General features: G+C 55.0%; 1 protein-coding gene across 1 annotated transcript; it reads left to right on the forward strand.

Annotated features, from left to right (window-relative positions):
* The first annotated feature begins 4632 nt into the window (after positions 1 to 4632).
* LOC132245829 (zinc finger protein 436-like) lies at positions 4633 to 12879 on the forward strand. Its single transcript, XM_059718921.1, has 7 exons — positions 4633 to 5783; positions 5939 to 6149; positions 6576 to 6665; positions 6841 to 7013; positions 7512 to 7638; positions 9376 to 9492; positions 10683 to 12879. Exons 1-7 carry the CDS (start codon positions 5403 to 5405, stop codon positions 11669 to 11671), a joined length of 2088 nt encoding a protein of 695 aa, XP_059574904.1. The 5' UTR covers positions 4633 to 5402; the 3' UTR covers positions 11672 to 12879.
* Positions 12880 to 14609: the final 1730 nt, after the last annotated feature.

Here is a 14609-nt window from a genome sequence, read left to right on the forward strand (position 1 = left end):
GCTCCTCAACAGCCACTCAATTTAAAACAGCTCATCCTCACATGTATTAATTCCCCACATTTTAAAATGGCCACGGGAACACATTAACTAAAGCTTATTCAATGAGCTTTAGTTAAAGCACCCACACAGCTATTTTAACATGCGGAGGGGGTGGGGGTTAATACACATGCTGGTAAGGCAATGCTGGAGCATTTTAATTAGAGCACAGGGAAGACTCAGTTAATTAGGCCTGCTCCAGCGGGTCTTTATCAGAACACGAACCACAATGCCTATAGGCTGCCCTAGTGCTTAAACGTAGGTAATGTGTATGGAGACACCTCACACCACCCACCTGGCGGCAAGGCGGACAGGGTCAGAAACACGTCGGGGATGGAAGGAGGCCTTTCCCAGAACAGCTAACACAGTCTCCGAAGATCGGGGGCATGTCAGGGTGGACCCTGCCCTGGTAGCAATCACCCAAGCTACAGTCATGAAATTATCATGAAAGGTTAGCGCCTGAACTCAGGTTCACCCAATAAGCAAATTACACCACATTACTTTGAAGTTTGAAATTAGCATTACCTGCTCACGCTCAACCCCTTGGTTTCTTATTCCTTGGATTCCTAGGAATGTGCTAATTATGTTAGGTGGTCAGATCGTGTTACGGCTGACCTTTAAAAAACCTGTTAGATCAGCTAATCTTGTAGTCTGTTTTTTTGGGGGGACCTAGTCAGTCTCAAGATCAGTGCAAACAGTTACATTCAACGCTCTGGTTAAATTGTGACAGACAAATTCCACGTGTGGGTTGCAAGCTTTGCGTTAGCTAATCTTAACTGCTAAACAATTGCCTGGATGTCTCCAAGAGCATATATTTATTGCTCATGATACTAACCCCTCTGCTTCTGGCTACTACAAGGCTGCCATAAAAAAGAACATTTTTTCTTCCTTGCTGCAGCAGGTCAGATGAGAAGCAATGGCTTTATATTGCAGAAAAGTAGATTTAGAAAGCTGAAGGATGCAGTGGTGTCAACGCCTGCCCGACCCCTGGCTACTAGGGGAAGCACTCTTTGTATTTGCCATAGTGGACAGGCACCAGTCCAGATCCCTGGACTTGCTCACAGGTTATAGTAATCCTCAGGGAGACAGTGGTTGCACAGTACACACTGCCTTGTCGTGGGTCCTTTCTTATAAATTTGCAATCGGGGACACAGAAGCTGTCGCAGCTGTAATACCTGTTGTTGGGCCTCTGAGCCCCAGTCCGTGTGCAGATGGCTCTTACTGTTGATCAATCTGCGTGGATGAAGGTGTTGAAGGGCTTGCATGCAGGAGTGGTTATCTTCTGTCTCCTCATCCTCGTGTTGCAGCAGGTATCACTGAAGGGCAGGTGTGACAGCTCGCCGATGTGCTGCCTCTTCAATGTGTCGTATTGCGATTCCCAGCTGTCTGCAGTTGGGCAGCAAGACATCAGGGTCAGCATGAGGAACATCAGCAGCACGGCAGCATGGGGCCCCTGGGACACATGGCTTCCTCAGAGCCACTTGATCTGCTGCAGTTGTAGAAGGGGCAGGGGACATGGGTGGAGACAGTTATAAGGAGTACAGATTAACCACCCACCCACCTCTGTTATGCACCCAAAACCCATCCCACTCCTATAACCTCCCCCACCCTATCCTCCCCTACTCTCCTGCCCATCACCTACTCCCTCCCACCAATGTCCTAAAGCCCCTTCCTCTCCCAGCAGCCATTAGTGCCAGACAGAGATCCTCATCACCTAGAAAAAGGAGAATTGTTATTGGCATTAGCTGTCACACTGACCCACACGGATCATAGCTGGATAATCACATAGCAGACATGCAGAAGGGACACAAGGAAGTTATGATAGTACGCTTCTGCTCTTGGGGAAACTGAGCCACTGAGCAGTCCTGACAGCTTTCCAACCCTGCCTGAGACAACCACCATAGCCAGTCTTGGGACTTGGCCTTGAGATTCCCACATGGCGTTTGAAACTGCTCATCCTGCAGGAAGGAGAAGGGGCCCAGCTCTCGCACCCCCAGGGAGACATGGGTCACAGCACCAGCCTCTCGCGAGCCCTCAGTCTCACTTGGACTCTCTCTCTCCTTTGCTCTCATACCAAGTATTGCTGCTGTGACCCCCACGTCCCCCTCTTCCCTCCCATAGGTAGGCAGAGCATGCAGGCATCCGCACTGAGGCTTTCCCCTTCTCTGACTCTTTCTGTTCCCCAAGTCTGATCTCAGCACTCCCAGGGGCAGCCTGTGGAGGATCTGTCTCCGCACGTCCCCTGTGCTGGGACCGTGAAGCAGCAAGGCCTCAGGCTTACTCAAGGCTTGGTGCTGGGACTCCTGGCACAGCCGGGTCTGGCTGCCTGCAGGGCTGAGTCTCTGACTCTTCTTCCCTTCCTTCCCCATTATATAGAGCCAGCTGGGGGCTGGCATGGGGGTGGGCAGGGCAGCTCCCATGCCTTTGTCCAGCAGCTCCTCCCACTGAGGTGCTCACAGGCACTGAGTGGGGCAGGGAGCTCTGGGGAGGGGTGGGGGGTCACGATATTGCAACCTCCAGAAACATCCATCCCTCTGCCCCCTGCAAATAACCCAACAAACCCCAGCACACCGCCACTGCCGAGACAGACCTGGGCCCAGCAGCACTGGCCCCCACCCCCTCTGCTTTAACCACTGCTGCTCTCCAGACCCCAAGATAAAACCTCAATCCGAGACTCAGAGAGAAGATCCAGTCCAAGGCTCTTTTTTCTAATGCAAGAAACCCCACTGCCCTCCTGCAGGCAGGGAGAGGACACAGGACTCCTAGTTTCTGGCATGAACTTTAGAATGAGCACCCCACTTCCCAGAGTGGGTTTCACGGCGGCAATCACCAGCAGGCGATTAATCAGAGCGGAGACGGCTTTCCTTGGGCCGCAGACACCAGGCTGGTGAGGCCACACGTAGGTGGGGATTGAGTTTCAGTTCTGGGTTGAGGGTCTCATGTCCATTGCACATGGCAAATAGGTTATCCTGTGCCCGGCTTGTAGATCCTGTGCCTTGCCAGCCCTCAGCTGCAAACCTGGGATTCACCTCCCCTGCTGCAGTTGGGAAAGTCCCCAAGAGCCCTGGCTCCCAGCTTCCTATTACTGCACAGCCCTGGGACTCCCCCCTGTAGCAGCAGCTCTCTATCCTGGATACCCAGGATATCTGATGAGTGCAGGTCTTTTCCCAGCCCCTGCATCCCATCCAGTATGAGTGGGTGAGTGGGTGGGGAACGGGGGGCGGGGGTGGTGTAGCAGCAGCTATAATCTCTCTTGGTCTCTTGGGGGCCAAATAGGCTTCAGCAGTCGTGTGCTGGCTTGGGCTTAGGAGAGAGCAGAAAAATAACACCTGCTTCTGCCAGCAGCCAGGAGCCACCACTGTCCCATCTGCTGCTGCTGCCCAGGGCGTCGGAGATGCCTGGTTTTGCCTGGTGAGCCCGACTCCTTTCCTGCATCCTAAAACTTAAGCCTGGGCACTTACACATGCATCTTAACTCTCCCGCTCCTCACTCCTAACTTCGTTAACTGGGAGAATAATACAGCCTAAAAAAAAAGTAACTTCAAATCCACATTTTCCCATGATTAAACTGAAACACCACTCTCGCTGTTTATGGATAAATACATAGGGATACATCAATAGATATATTAATGGTATTTCATTTAAATGATGGGCAAATGTGGATTTGTAACTAATTTTTGCTGCATAAGAAAGCAGGGATAGTACGATCTTATGGCAGTGAAAATAACTGCACCTAAAAACGCATGTAGACACTGACAGGGCATGTTAATTGTGCCGGGCTAGCCCAGCCAGCCAGGGGCCAGATCCTCTGCTTCTGCCAGCCCCTTTGCTGCCCAATGCCGCCACCCAGAGCCTGGGGCTGAGCCCCACGGCCTGCTGCCACGGCTAGCACGGGATTGCTCGGCCCCGGGCACATGAAGACGCTGCACCCAAGAGCAGCCGATACCAGCACGAAGTGCGCCAGGGTTTATCATGTAGACATATCCACTGATGTTGTAGAGACCTTAAGTGTATTGTGGGGCCATTTTGGATCATTGTCCCAGCACCATTTCTTTTAACTGAGACACCAGGATTAAGAGTGCGGGGGGGGGGGGGGGGGGGGGGGGCTGGACCCGATGATCTGTAAGGTCCCTTCCAGCCCCAAACAACTATGATACTTTGAAACCTGCCTGAAGCATTTTCTTTCCCAGCCCCAGGCAGAGCAGACTCCACAGCAGTCCTGGCTAGGGGAACCTTGTCCTGGCTGGCGCCCCAGTGGCCTGTTCCCTAGCCCTCTTCCTGGGCTCGGCTGCCTAAGTTCCCTGCTCTCCCAGCCCACTCCTCCCGGGGGGTTATGATCATGGCTTTATAGGCTTGTGCTCGCTCACTAATAAGCCCCGGTGCCAAGTTGCAGCTGTGCTCCCCTGGGCTCAGAGCCCACCCCTACCAGCCCCAAGAACAGCGCCTCCAGAGCTAGCCCTGCTGGGCAGAAAGGATATGGCTGGCACCAGCCGGGAGGCAGGATGCAGGGGGAAGTGTCCTGAGGCACAGAGGAAGATGATCCCGATGCGAGGAAAAAGAGGGAAAGGGGCCAGGAGGCTTCCTAGGCTGACCAGAGTGTCCCTAACCACATGAAAGCACTTTTTAATACGACCCGCCTGCCCCCCGGCTCAGCCCCATGTGGCCCGTCCTGGCCATCCCGCCCATCTCCAGCGGCACCGCGGCTCCTCTCCGGGCGGGACAAGCCGGGCCGCGGCCCGGGCACGAGGGGCCCACGCACGTGTTTCCGAGCAGGGAAAGGCCCGGGGCAGGGACACACCCCGGGGACGAGACGCGGGCGGCCCCGATCCTGTCCCGGGTCGGGCCGGGCCCGGCCGCTCCCTTCGGCCGCAGACAGGACCCTCCTCCCGCCCCCTGCCCGGGCCCGCCGCTTCCTCTGCCCCGGCCCGGCCCGGGGCATCGCGGGCAGAGAGGCGGCGGCTGCCGGAGCGGAGACGCCGCGTGCGCGGAGCGAGTGTGCGGGGCGCGGGGCTGCGGGGCCGGGGCCGGGCTGCCAGGGCGAGGGCGAGGGCGGCTGCGCTGCGCTGTGTCCTTGCCCGCAGGCCGGGCAGCGCCGTGCGCGAGCGCAGGGAGAGTCGAGCCCGGCGGGACGGGACGGGCCGGGCCGGGCCGCGGCGGGTCCCGGGGACGCGGGAGCCCGGGGCAGCCTGCGCCTTCCCCGCCAGCCCCGGGCAGCCGAGGGGACGCCGGAGGAGCGGGAGCCGGGGGCTCCGGCCAGGACACGGGGCTCGTGCCGGCCCGGCGGGGACCAGGTGCGCGTGGCCGAGGCGGGCGGCATTACAGGCAGAAGAGCAGCAGCTGCGGGAGGAGCCGGTCCGAGGCGGGGAGATGCGGGGGCAGGAGCGGAGCCAGGCCATGCCGCCCCCGCCTCAGCCCCAGGACCCCTCGGAGACCCCCCCGCCGGCACCGGGGCACGACCTCCCCGCCCCGCACGCCTGGCGCCAGCGCTTCCGGGGCCTCCGCTACCGGGAAGGCGCGGGGCCGCGGGAGGTGTGCGGCCGGCTGCGGGAGCTGGCCCAGCGCTGGCTGGAGCCCCAGCGCCGCAGCAAGGAGCAGATGCTGGAGCTGGTGGTGCTGGAGCAGTTCCTGGCCATCCTGCCCCGGGAGACGCGGAGCTGGGAGTGGGGGCGCGGCGTGGAGACCTGCGCCCAGGCCGTGGCCCTGGCCGAGGGGGTTCAGCTGGGGCAGGAGGAGGACGAGACGCTCCAGGTGAGAACATTTCATGCCAATCACGGATGCTGCTGTCCCCGTCTCCATGTGCTTGGGGCATGTTCCCTCCCTGCCCCGTCTCCTAGATCCTGACGAATCATTTACACGAAACCATACATATTTCTGGAAACCAATGACATATTTCTCGTCCCCAGGTCACAGTGAGTGTGAAGGCCGAGGAGGTGTCCTCAGACAAGATGCAGCTCGTGGGGACATTGCAGGACCCTGGTGCTTCCTGGCCGGCGCAACCGAGGACCCGTGGTGTGGACGGCCCTGTGGAGGAGTGGGGAGAGAGGGAAACCCTGGGGCCTGGGGACAAGCTACCTCGTGTCCCCAAAGAGGAGCCCTTGCCCCAGCAGGAGTCAGGTGCGGTACCGGGTGTAAGGCCTGGGCGTGGGTCCGGGTGCCTGAGAGGGTGTCCTGCATGCAGGGGGAGAGGCTCGAATGTGTGCCCCTGCCCGGGACAGGGCTGCAATACTCATAAGCAGGTAGCCGGGCTGGGACAGAGCTGTGATCTCTGTGGGTGGGCAGCACCCAGGCTGGGCACCCATCTTTCTCAGTGCACGTGTGCAGCTCCCAGCAGAGAGAGGCTGGATCTTGCTTGGACACTGTCGTGCTGCCATGGTAACAATGAATGATCTGGTTGATATTTTAACGATCAGTGATCCCTTTCTCATGCACCCGTCACCTGTCTGCACCCAATAAGGGGCTGGTGCAGGTGTCGAGGAAATGAGACTGCCCAATGGTTTATGGCTGGCTTAGGTACAGGTAAACCAGGTCTCCATCCTGCAGATGTGCCCAACCCCGAGGAGACCGGGGAGGTGTCAGCAGACAACAGCTGCTCAGGCTGGTGCCCCAGACGAGGCCCTTCCCCAGGTGAAGGTAAGGAGCGCTGGCTCGACCCTTTCCCGCAGCAGGAGGCAGCGTCCCTCAGTGGAGAAATGTCTGCCCCAACATTTTGGTGGGGTCAGTGGTCCAACAGATCAGGAGATGAGCATGGCTTCCCCTGTGCCAGCAGCACCAGGGCTAACCTGTGCACTCTTTTTCCCACCTGCAGGTGCTGGGACCCTGAGCAGAGCAGAGCAGCAGCTTCCTGAAGAGGGGCCTGGGAACCTGGAGCTGCAGAGGACTTCCCCAGGGAGACCGGAGGAGAGGAGCTCCCTGACACCTGAGCCGGGCCAAGTGCAGAGGGGACAGGGCAAGCCTCCAAAGCAGGAGGAGAGCTGGGAGGTGAGCCGGGCACCCGGTTGAGTCGTGGGTGGGAGTAGAGCTGGGGCAGAGCCCAGGAGGAGCCAGGGCTGCTGTAAGGAACCTGAGGAGCCAAGGGACCTGAAGAGAGACAAGCCTGTGATGCCTGTGATGATGGAGGCTGCAAACGCATGAAGCTGGTATTAATAGGAGCTTCCTCCGCAGTGCAGGGAGCCAGGGGTGCTGGCATGGGAAGGCCTGGTCAGGGCGCATGGAGCCGGGGCTCCCTGACACTAAAAGTGGTGCCCAGGCTGCCTCCAGGGGCCAAGCAAACACAACGTGATGAGCTGGGCTAAGGCCGACACCTGTGTCCACAGCTGCATCCACAGCACAGGTCAGCTGAATCCTGGGGAATTTTGCACCCCTACGTGCCCTGGCTCAGCCTGCGACTAGCTGTAACACAGTGATCCCAGCCAGGGCTGTGGGGGCTGGAGGCAGGTGGGACGGGAGACACTGATGGTGTAACGCTTATGACTGCAGCTCCGGGAGGTGTTTGAGGATGTGGCTGTGTATTTCTCACGGAAGGAGTGGGAGCTGCTGGAAGATGACGACAAGGTGCTTTACCAGGACCAGATGCTGAAGAATTACCAGGCCCTCGTTTCCCGGGGTAAAACTCTGGTTCTTGCTTCTCCTCTACGAGCTCTGAAGTTTATTGCCTTCGCCCTGTGTTTCAGCAGTCTTGTCCTCATGCACTTTTCAGGCTGGGGTTTTAATTTCCCTTCCTCCCCACTGCTCTGCCAGTGATCAGGCCTGTCTCACATTTGATAGTGATTCATCCTCCTTCATTTCATCCAGGCGCCTTCACTTGAGTCTTTCCCACTATTGTAACTCCAGGTAGTTCTGTTCACCTCTGTTTCTGGGCAACACGGTCTCTCTTTGCCCTCTCAGCGTGTTCATACCGACTCCAGCTCCTTGTACATCAGTGCACTAAGAGCTGTTTCCAGGGAATGGTTCTCATTTCCTCCCTCTCTTGCCTAGCGTGTCCTGTCCAAACACATTCATCAATCCAGTGTGCTCCGTTCTGTGATACCGAAATTCCCTTTCTCCTACTTGGTTATGACCGAGAAGAAGCTAACAGAAGTCTTATCAGCCTCTGGTGCTACAGCTCATGGATGATGCATTTCTACATGTCCGTCTCTTGGGATATATGTACAGGTGATGGATCCTAGGTATTTCTGTCATGGGGTCACTAAAAGCTTCTATCGACCGTCCTCCCTAACATCTTCATCTCCATAGACCAGAGACGTTGGCTTTGCTGTATTTACGTTAAGACCTGTGCTCTCAAGCTCACTCTGCGAGTCTCAAATGTTTTCTTCCTCTCCTCCTCAAATCCCTCTGCAGATCACAAGCCCATCATGGTGAGAAGAAGAAGTGGGCTATGTGCAGGGCCTAGTGCAAACCAGTCCTCATTTCCAGAGGGTGTCTAATACAGGGCCTTTTTTCGGCGTGTGTGTAGTGTCCAGGTACTTTACTTTTGACTAGGCCAGTTGTCTTTTCTGATGCTTTCTTTCCCCTCCATTTCCCCCAGAGGATTTCCATAAGGAAGTGATTGAATGATTTCTCTAGCTCCACAAAGACCTTCTAGACTTTTCCTACATCATAGGCTTTCTCATGCTGTGCCATGTGTGTCTTTCTGCCTTCTTTTGTCCAGATCCAACTTTGTGTTCCCGGCAAACCCTGTAGTATTTGAGTTCCTGGCAAACCTGTGCACTCTTCTCCCTCCTGGGCTGATCCTTTCATTGGAGGCCACGATTGCTCAGTTGTTGCTGCAGTTATTATAAAATGATCCCTTCCCGTGACCTTGTGATGTTGAATTACCCTCTCTCCCATAAAAAAGTCTGATTGTCAGCCAGCTGCCACAGATTCTTTTCACTGCCACCAGTCCTCACTTGAAATCTTTCCTGAGAAGAAGCTCCTTTCCACTCCCTTGCCTGGAATACCACCAATCAGATTAGTGTTTTCCATCCGTAAGTGTGTCCAATGTCTCTTCATTTTGGTACTTTGAAAACAGCAAATGCTTTATCTTTCTGCTCCCTAGTGCATCACAGATCATTGCGTCACCACAACTGTCCATCATGAGTCCGTCAGTTTAATGCCCTTTCTATACCAGGAGTGGTTGGTGCTTCATTTCCTGTGACCATCCCACCACTGCCTGGGTGACCAGAAGCATCATCTAATGAAGACTTCTTTCTGCACCTTCTCTTCCATCCTAAATGCCCATCTTCCCTTGTCCAACAAGCTGTAGTAGAAACCTTGAGTTCATTGCATCCGTTCCCCCACCGGGGTGGGTTATTCTGCATCCAGTACTGAGTCACAAGCCCTCTTTAACTACCATCCTAAACAGGATATGGAGGTCTCACACCTGACTTAATCTGCCGCATCCAGCGAGGAGAGGTGGAGCTGTGGGTCTGTGATGATGAAAATGGTGGAGATACCTCAAGGTTGGAGGACCTGCTGCCAGGTGAGTGTGGCTGTGCCCTCCCCTGACTCCCCTCTTGGAAATGCTCCATGCCCAGCATGCCAGGGGCACCTGGAAACTGCAGACCTGCCCTGTGCTGCCCTTCCCGGATGCTGACCTCAAATACAGTAGATAATGCTGCCAGTTTTTAAGGCAGGTGTTGTTCCCCATCTTTGAAATTCACTGATGCGAAGACAAGCAATGTTCTCTGCTAGGGGACAATCAAGTTTCCTGTCTTCATTTTTTTTTTTTTTTTAATATTTAGATGTGGTTTCCCTGGGATGCCATGATCTTAATATCCCGTGTTCACTCAGTAATGCAGGAGCTCATTTCCCAAGGTAGTCATATCTCTCCCACCCTCTCCCGGGGCATAATGGGATTGGTAGTCCCCCATGGACATCAGCCTGGTATGCAGAGGCTCTGTAGTCGTTACTTGTAGACACAAAGGAAATTGAGGTTCTTGCTGGCTTCTCCTGCTCATGTTGACCTGATACCCAGGAAGTGTTCCATCATGGTCTCAGGCTGCATTAAATGGCTCCATGGCATGGGTGGGATTGAGTGTTGTGTGGGAAAGTGAATCCCCTGTGGTTTGCACTAGAATCACCCCTTTACTGTTTCATCTCTGTGGCCCTGAGTGTCACAAAACCTGAGACTCAGCACCAGAGTCCAGGTTGAGGTTCATGCCAAGGCCTTAGGCCCGGTGCAGGCTCCTGTGACATGATGACCACCTCGGACCCACCAGCAGTACAAAGCACCATGGGTTCATTTCCTGCACTGACCTTGCACTGGAAGCAGGCAGGAAGCACAATCCTCTCAGAAGAGAGAGCCACAGCTTTAAGTCCTCTTCCTCCACGGCCTGGTAGAGCATGAAGCCTTTCAGGCACTGTCCTAATGCATGTGTCCCACATGTGCTTCTCCCAGCAGGGCCTGAGGTGATGGGGCCGAGACCTGGGCCATGAACTCTGAGAGTCTTGTTTTCAACTCCAGCGAGTAGGGCACATTGGCCTGGCACACAGACTTGCCCTTGCTTCGTGCCAAGCACTTGGGGTTTGACAGGAAGATTTTGATGTCTTGAGGGAACACAAGTGCCAAGATCCAGGCCTGATCTGAGGCCCTTCCCAGTAGAAGGAGTATCAGTGCTTGCCCATGGCCTCAGGGTAGGGACCAATCTGGGGTTTGTCTTCCCCACACAGGAGGTGCCTGGCTGCTGCACAGAGCTGAGAAGCAGCCTCCTGCGGAAGCGCGTGCAGACCTGGAGCCAGCATGGACTTCCCCAGGGAGTTTGGGTGAGATGGACACCCCGAGACCTGAGAAGATGAGGCATACTGGCAAGAAGCCCCATGTATGTGCCAAGTGCGGGAAGAGCTTCACCTGGTCCTCACACCTGATCCGGCACTACTTCACACACACAGGGGAGAAGCCACATCGGTGCTCAGAGTGTGGGAAGAGATTCACCCGCTTCTCTGACCTGGCTCGGCACCAGCGCACCCACGTGGAAGAGAAGGCATATCAGTGCTTGGAGTGTGGGAAGAGATTCCCTCAATCTTCCCATCTAGGCAAACCCCAGCTTTTCCGCACAGGGGAGAAGGCATATCGGTGCTCAGAATATGCAAAGAGCTTCATTTGTTCCTCTGACCTGACCCAACACCAATGCATCCACACAGGGAAGAAGCCGCATCAGTGCTCAGAGTGTGGGAAGAGTTTCACCCGCTCCTCGAACCTGATCCGGCACCAGGTGATCCACACAGGGGAGAAGCCACATTGGTGCTCTGTGTGTGGAAAGAGCTTCACCCAGTCCTCCCACCTGATCCGGCACCAATTAATCCACAGATGGGAGAAACCAGGGTGGTGTTTCGAGTGTGGGGAGAGCTTCCTTTCAGCCTCTGACCTGGCCCGACACAAGCGCATCCACACAGGGGAGGAGCCACATCAGTGCTCAGAGTGTGGGAAGAGCTTCACCCGCTCCTCCAGCCTGGTCCAGCACCAGATGATCCACACAGGGGAGAAGCCACATCGGTGCTCAGAGTGTGGAAAGAGCTTCACCCGCTCCTCCAACCTGGTCCAGCACCAGATGATCCACACAGGGGAGAAGCCACATCGGTGCTTAGAGTGTGGGAAGAGCTTCACCCGCTCCTCCCACCTGACCCAGCATTGGTTCATCCACATCCGGAAGCATCCATAGTTTTGGGGGCAATGCAGGAAAGTGTTTGGGTATGCCCACCTGCTCAGTGCCACCAGTGGCTGCCTTGAGGCAAGCAGTCTCGTGCTTGTGGACTGCAGCAAGAGTTCACCCAGCCTTTGGCCCTTCTATGGACCTGCAGACCCCACAGGAGCCAGAGGCTGGCCCCAAGATTTGGTGGTGGAAGGGGCTAAGAGGAAATACCTGAGGCAGAGGCCAGTCTGGATGCTGGAAGAACCGGTGGCGGACCTCTGCATCAGCCTTGGAGCCTGTGTCTGTGCCATCATTCTCTAAAAGTGATCTATGCTTCATGGGGGGGAAGAAGTGGCTCCAAAATCGGGTGCCTCTCCAAGACAGCTTGCTCCAAAAGACACCCAGGGACTGTCCTTGCCAGCTCCCACCTTCCTCTTCCATCCTGGCCCCCGGGATTCTGGTATGTCAGGCACCAGAGTTGCAGGAAAGAGGACATTTATGGCTAGGGAAGCATTTCTTGTCCTCCGCCCTGACCTCCCCTCTCCTCCCCACTACTTCACCCCTCCCTAGACCTGTACATGCCCATCGTGGTCTGCAAGGACCTCAGCTGCCACCCCTGAGTCCAGCGTGGCAGGTTTTGCTTCTCAGCCCCTCTTCCGTGGGTTTTTTTAGGTCTTGGGTGCTGGAAGTGCCATGTCCTGCTGTCAACTCTGCAGGATCACACCTTGCTGACAAATCTGCTTAGTTTTTATACTGTTTCTTCAAGGCATTTTGCTTGATGGTTGGCCTACTTAAGCCTGAACAAAACGGAGGAAAAGGTTGATTATCATATCACAACTCTTAATTGCCGGGCTCCTGTTCTTGATTGTCTAGGTGTAAAGACTGTATCTGTGGCCCCTGTAATAATGGGTCAATCACAGATGATGGGCTTTGAGTGTCCGACAGGATACTTAGAGGTGTCACCACCAAACCTGTTTTGGGGTGCTTGTATATCAATGGGGAGCTTGTACTGGTGGTGGTCTATTTACCAAACTGCAGACATGCAGTGAATGGCTTGGACATTTCTAACACCTTAGAGTGACATTGGATTCCTGGTTTGAGTAATGTGAGACTGTCGGGGACAGAACATCCTCCCTGTATTCAGTGTACCTTTTACAGGTTTCTTTTGAGATGCATATATAGCCTTTTGTTTCCTTTATCTGCTAGGTCAATTGAAATGCATATGTGGTTTCCTTGTCTTCACTGGCTCACCTTTCTTTAAAGGGCTTTCTGAGGTACACATATGTGATGAGCACATCAGGTCTCTGCCAAGTTTTAACCACTTTTATTATTGTATGGCTTGGGTCTGGTATTGGGTACCGCAAGCACTCCACTGTCTCAGTACCTAATGGGTTACAAGCCATTAGCGGAGTTTGATTTTCTTGTGGCAGTCTTGTTACCACAGTCCAGTCTTGCCCCAGCCACTGTCCTGCACTGTCCTGCATTTTTATTTTATGTCCAAGCTTTCATGGTTTTCATATTTCATTGTTGTTGAATGTGTAAGTGGCTGTGCAGGTTGGGGGCAACACATATAGGTGAGGGGGTGTATGTCAAAGGAACTGAAATCCTCACCACCCCTTTCCAAGAGGGGAGCATGGCTGCAGATCAGTTAAGGTCACGTGATATGCCTTCACAAGGCCTGACTTCAGGCCGGCTTCCTAAATGCAGTTCCCACTGTTTTTGTGATGTAGTCTTATGGAGAAGAGGATCGTGTGTTATAGAAGTATGTGCGTAAGCATTTTGGTCAGTGCCTCGACCAGGGTGGAATAGGAGCAGAAGGAGGCACCTCAGTTTACTAGGGCCCCTACTAGCCAAAATGTGTCTGGCCCCGTGTGGGGATGCAGGCAGCCTCACTTGCTGCGAAGAGAAAGGCCAAATGGGTGCTTGTGTCCCATGGCTGCTCCAGCAAGTGCCTAATGACATGGGAAAGTGCAGGTGGGACCCTGCTGATGAGGTCAGACCTCCACTTACACCCATGGCCACAGCCATCCTAGGCTCCACGTCGTATTGGATCATGGCATTCCCCTGGGAGGAATTAAGCCAGGAGATCTTCTCTTTTCATAGTTTCATCGTAGCTAGGATCAGGAGGGACCTGGACAGATCATGGAGCCTGACCCCCTGCCACAGGCAGGAATGAATGCTGGGTTCACAAGACCCCAGACAGGTGATTGTCCAACCTCCTCTTGAATCTGCCCAAGGTCGGGGTGAGGACCACTTCCCTGGGAAGTTGGTTCCAGGTTTTGGCCACCCTAACTGTAACATATTGCCTTCTGATCTCCAACCCAAACCTATTCTCCATCAGCTTATGACCATTGTTCATCATCACCCCAGGTGGTGCTGGGGAGAAAAAGGCTCTGCCTATTTGCTGTTGATCTCCCCTGATGAGCTTGTAGGCAGCGACTAGGTTCCCTCCCCCACCCCCAGGCCCCCCGTCTTCTCTTGCTGAGGCTGAACAGGTTCAGGTCCTTCAGTTTCTCCTCATAGGGCCTGTCCTGCTGCCCTCTCACCAAGTGGGTGGCCCTCCTCTGAACCCTCTTCTTGCTGGCCGCATCCCTTTTGAAGTGCAGCGCCCAGTACTGGACGCAGTACTTCAACTGTGGCCTGACCAAAGTCACATGCGGGGGGGAGCATCACCTCTCTGGACTGGCTTGAGGTGCACCTTTGGATGCATGACAAGGTATGGCTGGCCTTGCTGGCTGCGGTCTGGCATTGGCGGCTCATGTTCATCTTGGAGTCAATAATGACACCGAGATCCCTTTCCACCTCTGTGCTTTCAAAAGGGGAACTCCCCAGCCTGTATGTGTGCTGTGGATTCCTTCTCCCAAGGTGCAGCACCCTGCATTTGTCTACGTTGAACCTCATCCTATTCTCATCTGCCCACTTTTGTACTTTAGCACTTCCAGAAGATCCCTAACTACATCTGTGCTGA

This window comes from Alligator mississippiensis, chromosome 15 (assembly GCF_030867095.1).
Source record: "Alligator mississippiensis isolate rAllMis1 chromosome 15, rAllMis1, whole genome shotgun sequence".
Classification (NCBI taxonomy): domain Eukaryota; kingdom Metazoa; phylum Chordata; order Crocodylia; family Alligatoridae; genus Alligator; species Alligator mississippiensis.

What these genes read in the sequence shown, in the direction of transcription:
- LOC132245829 (XM_059718921.1), top strand. Translation starts at nt 5,403, where the DNA reads ATGCGGGGGCAGGAGCGGAGCCAGGCCATGCCGCCCCCGCCTCAGCCC. An exon ending in AGGCCCTTCCCCAGGTGAAG is followed by an intron (nt 6,666 to 6,840) that starts GTAAGGAGCGCT and finishes TCCCACCTGCAG; the next exon opens with GTGCTGGGACCCTGAGCAGA. An exon ending in GTTGGAGGACCTGCTGCCAG is followed by an intron (nt 9,493 to 10,682) that starts GTGAGTGTGGCT and finishes TTCCCCACACAG; the next exon opens with GAGGTGCCTGGCTGCTGCAC.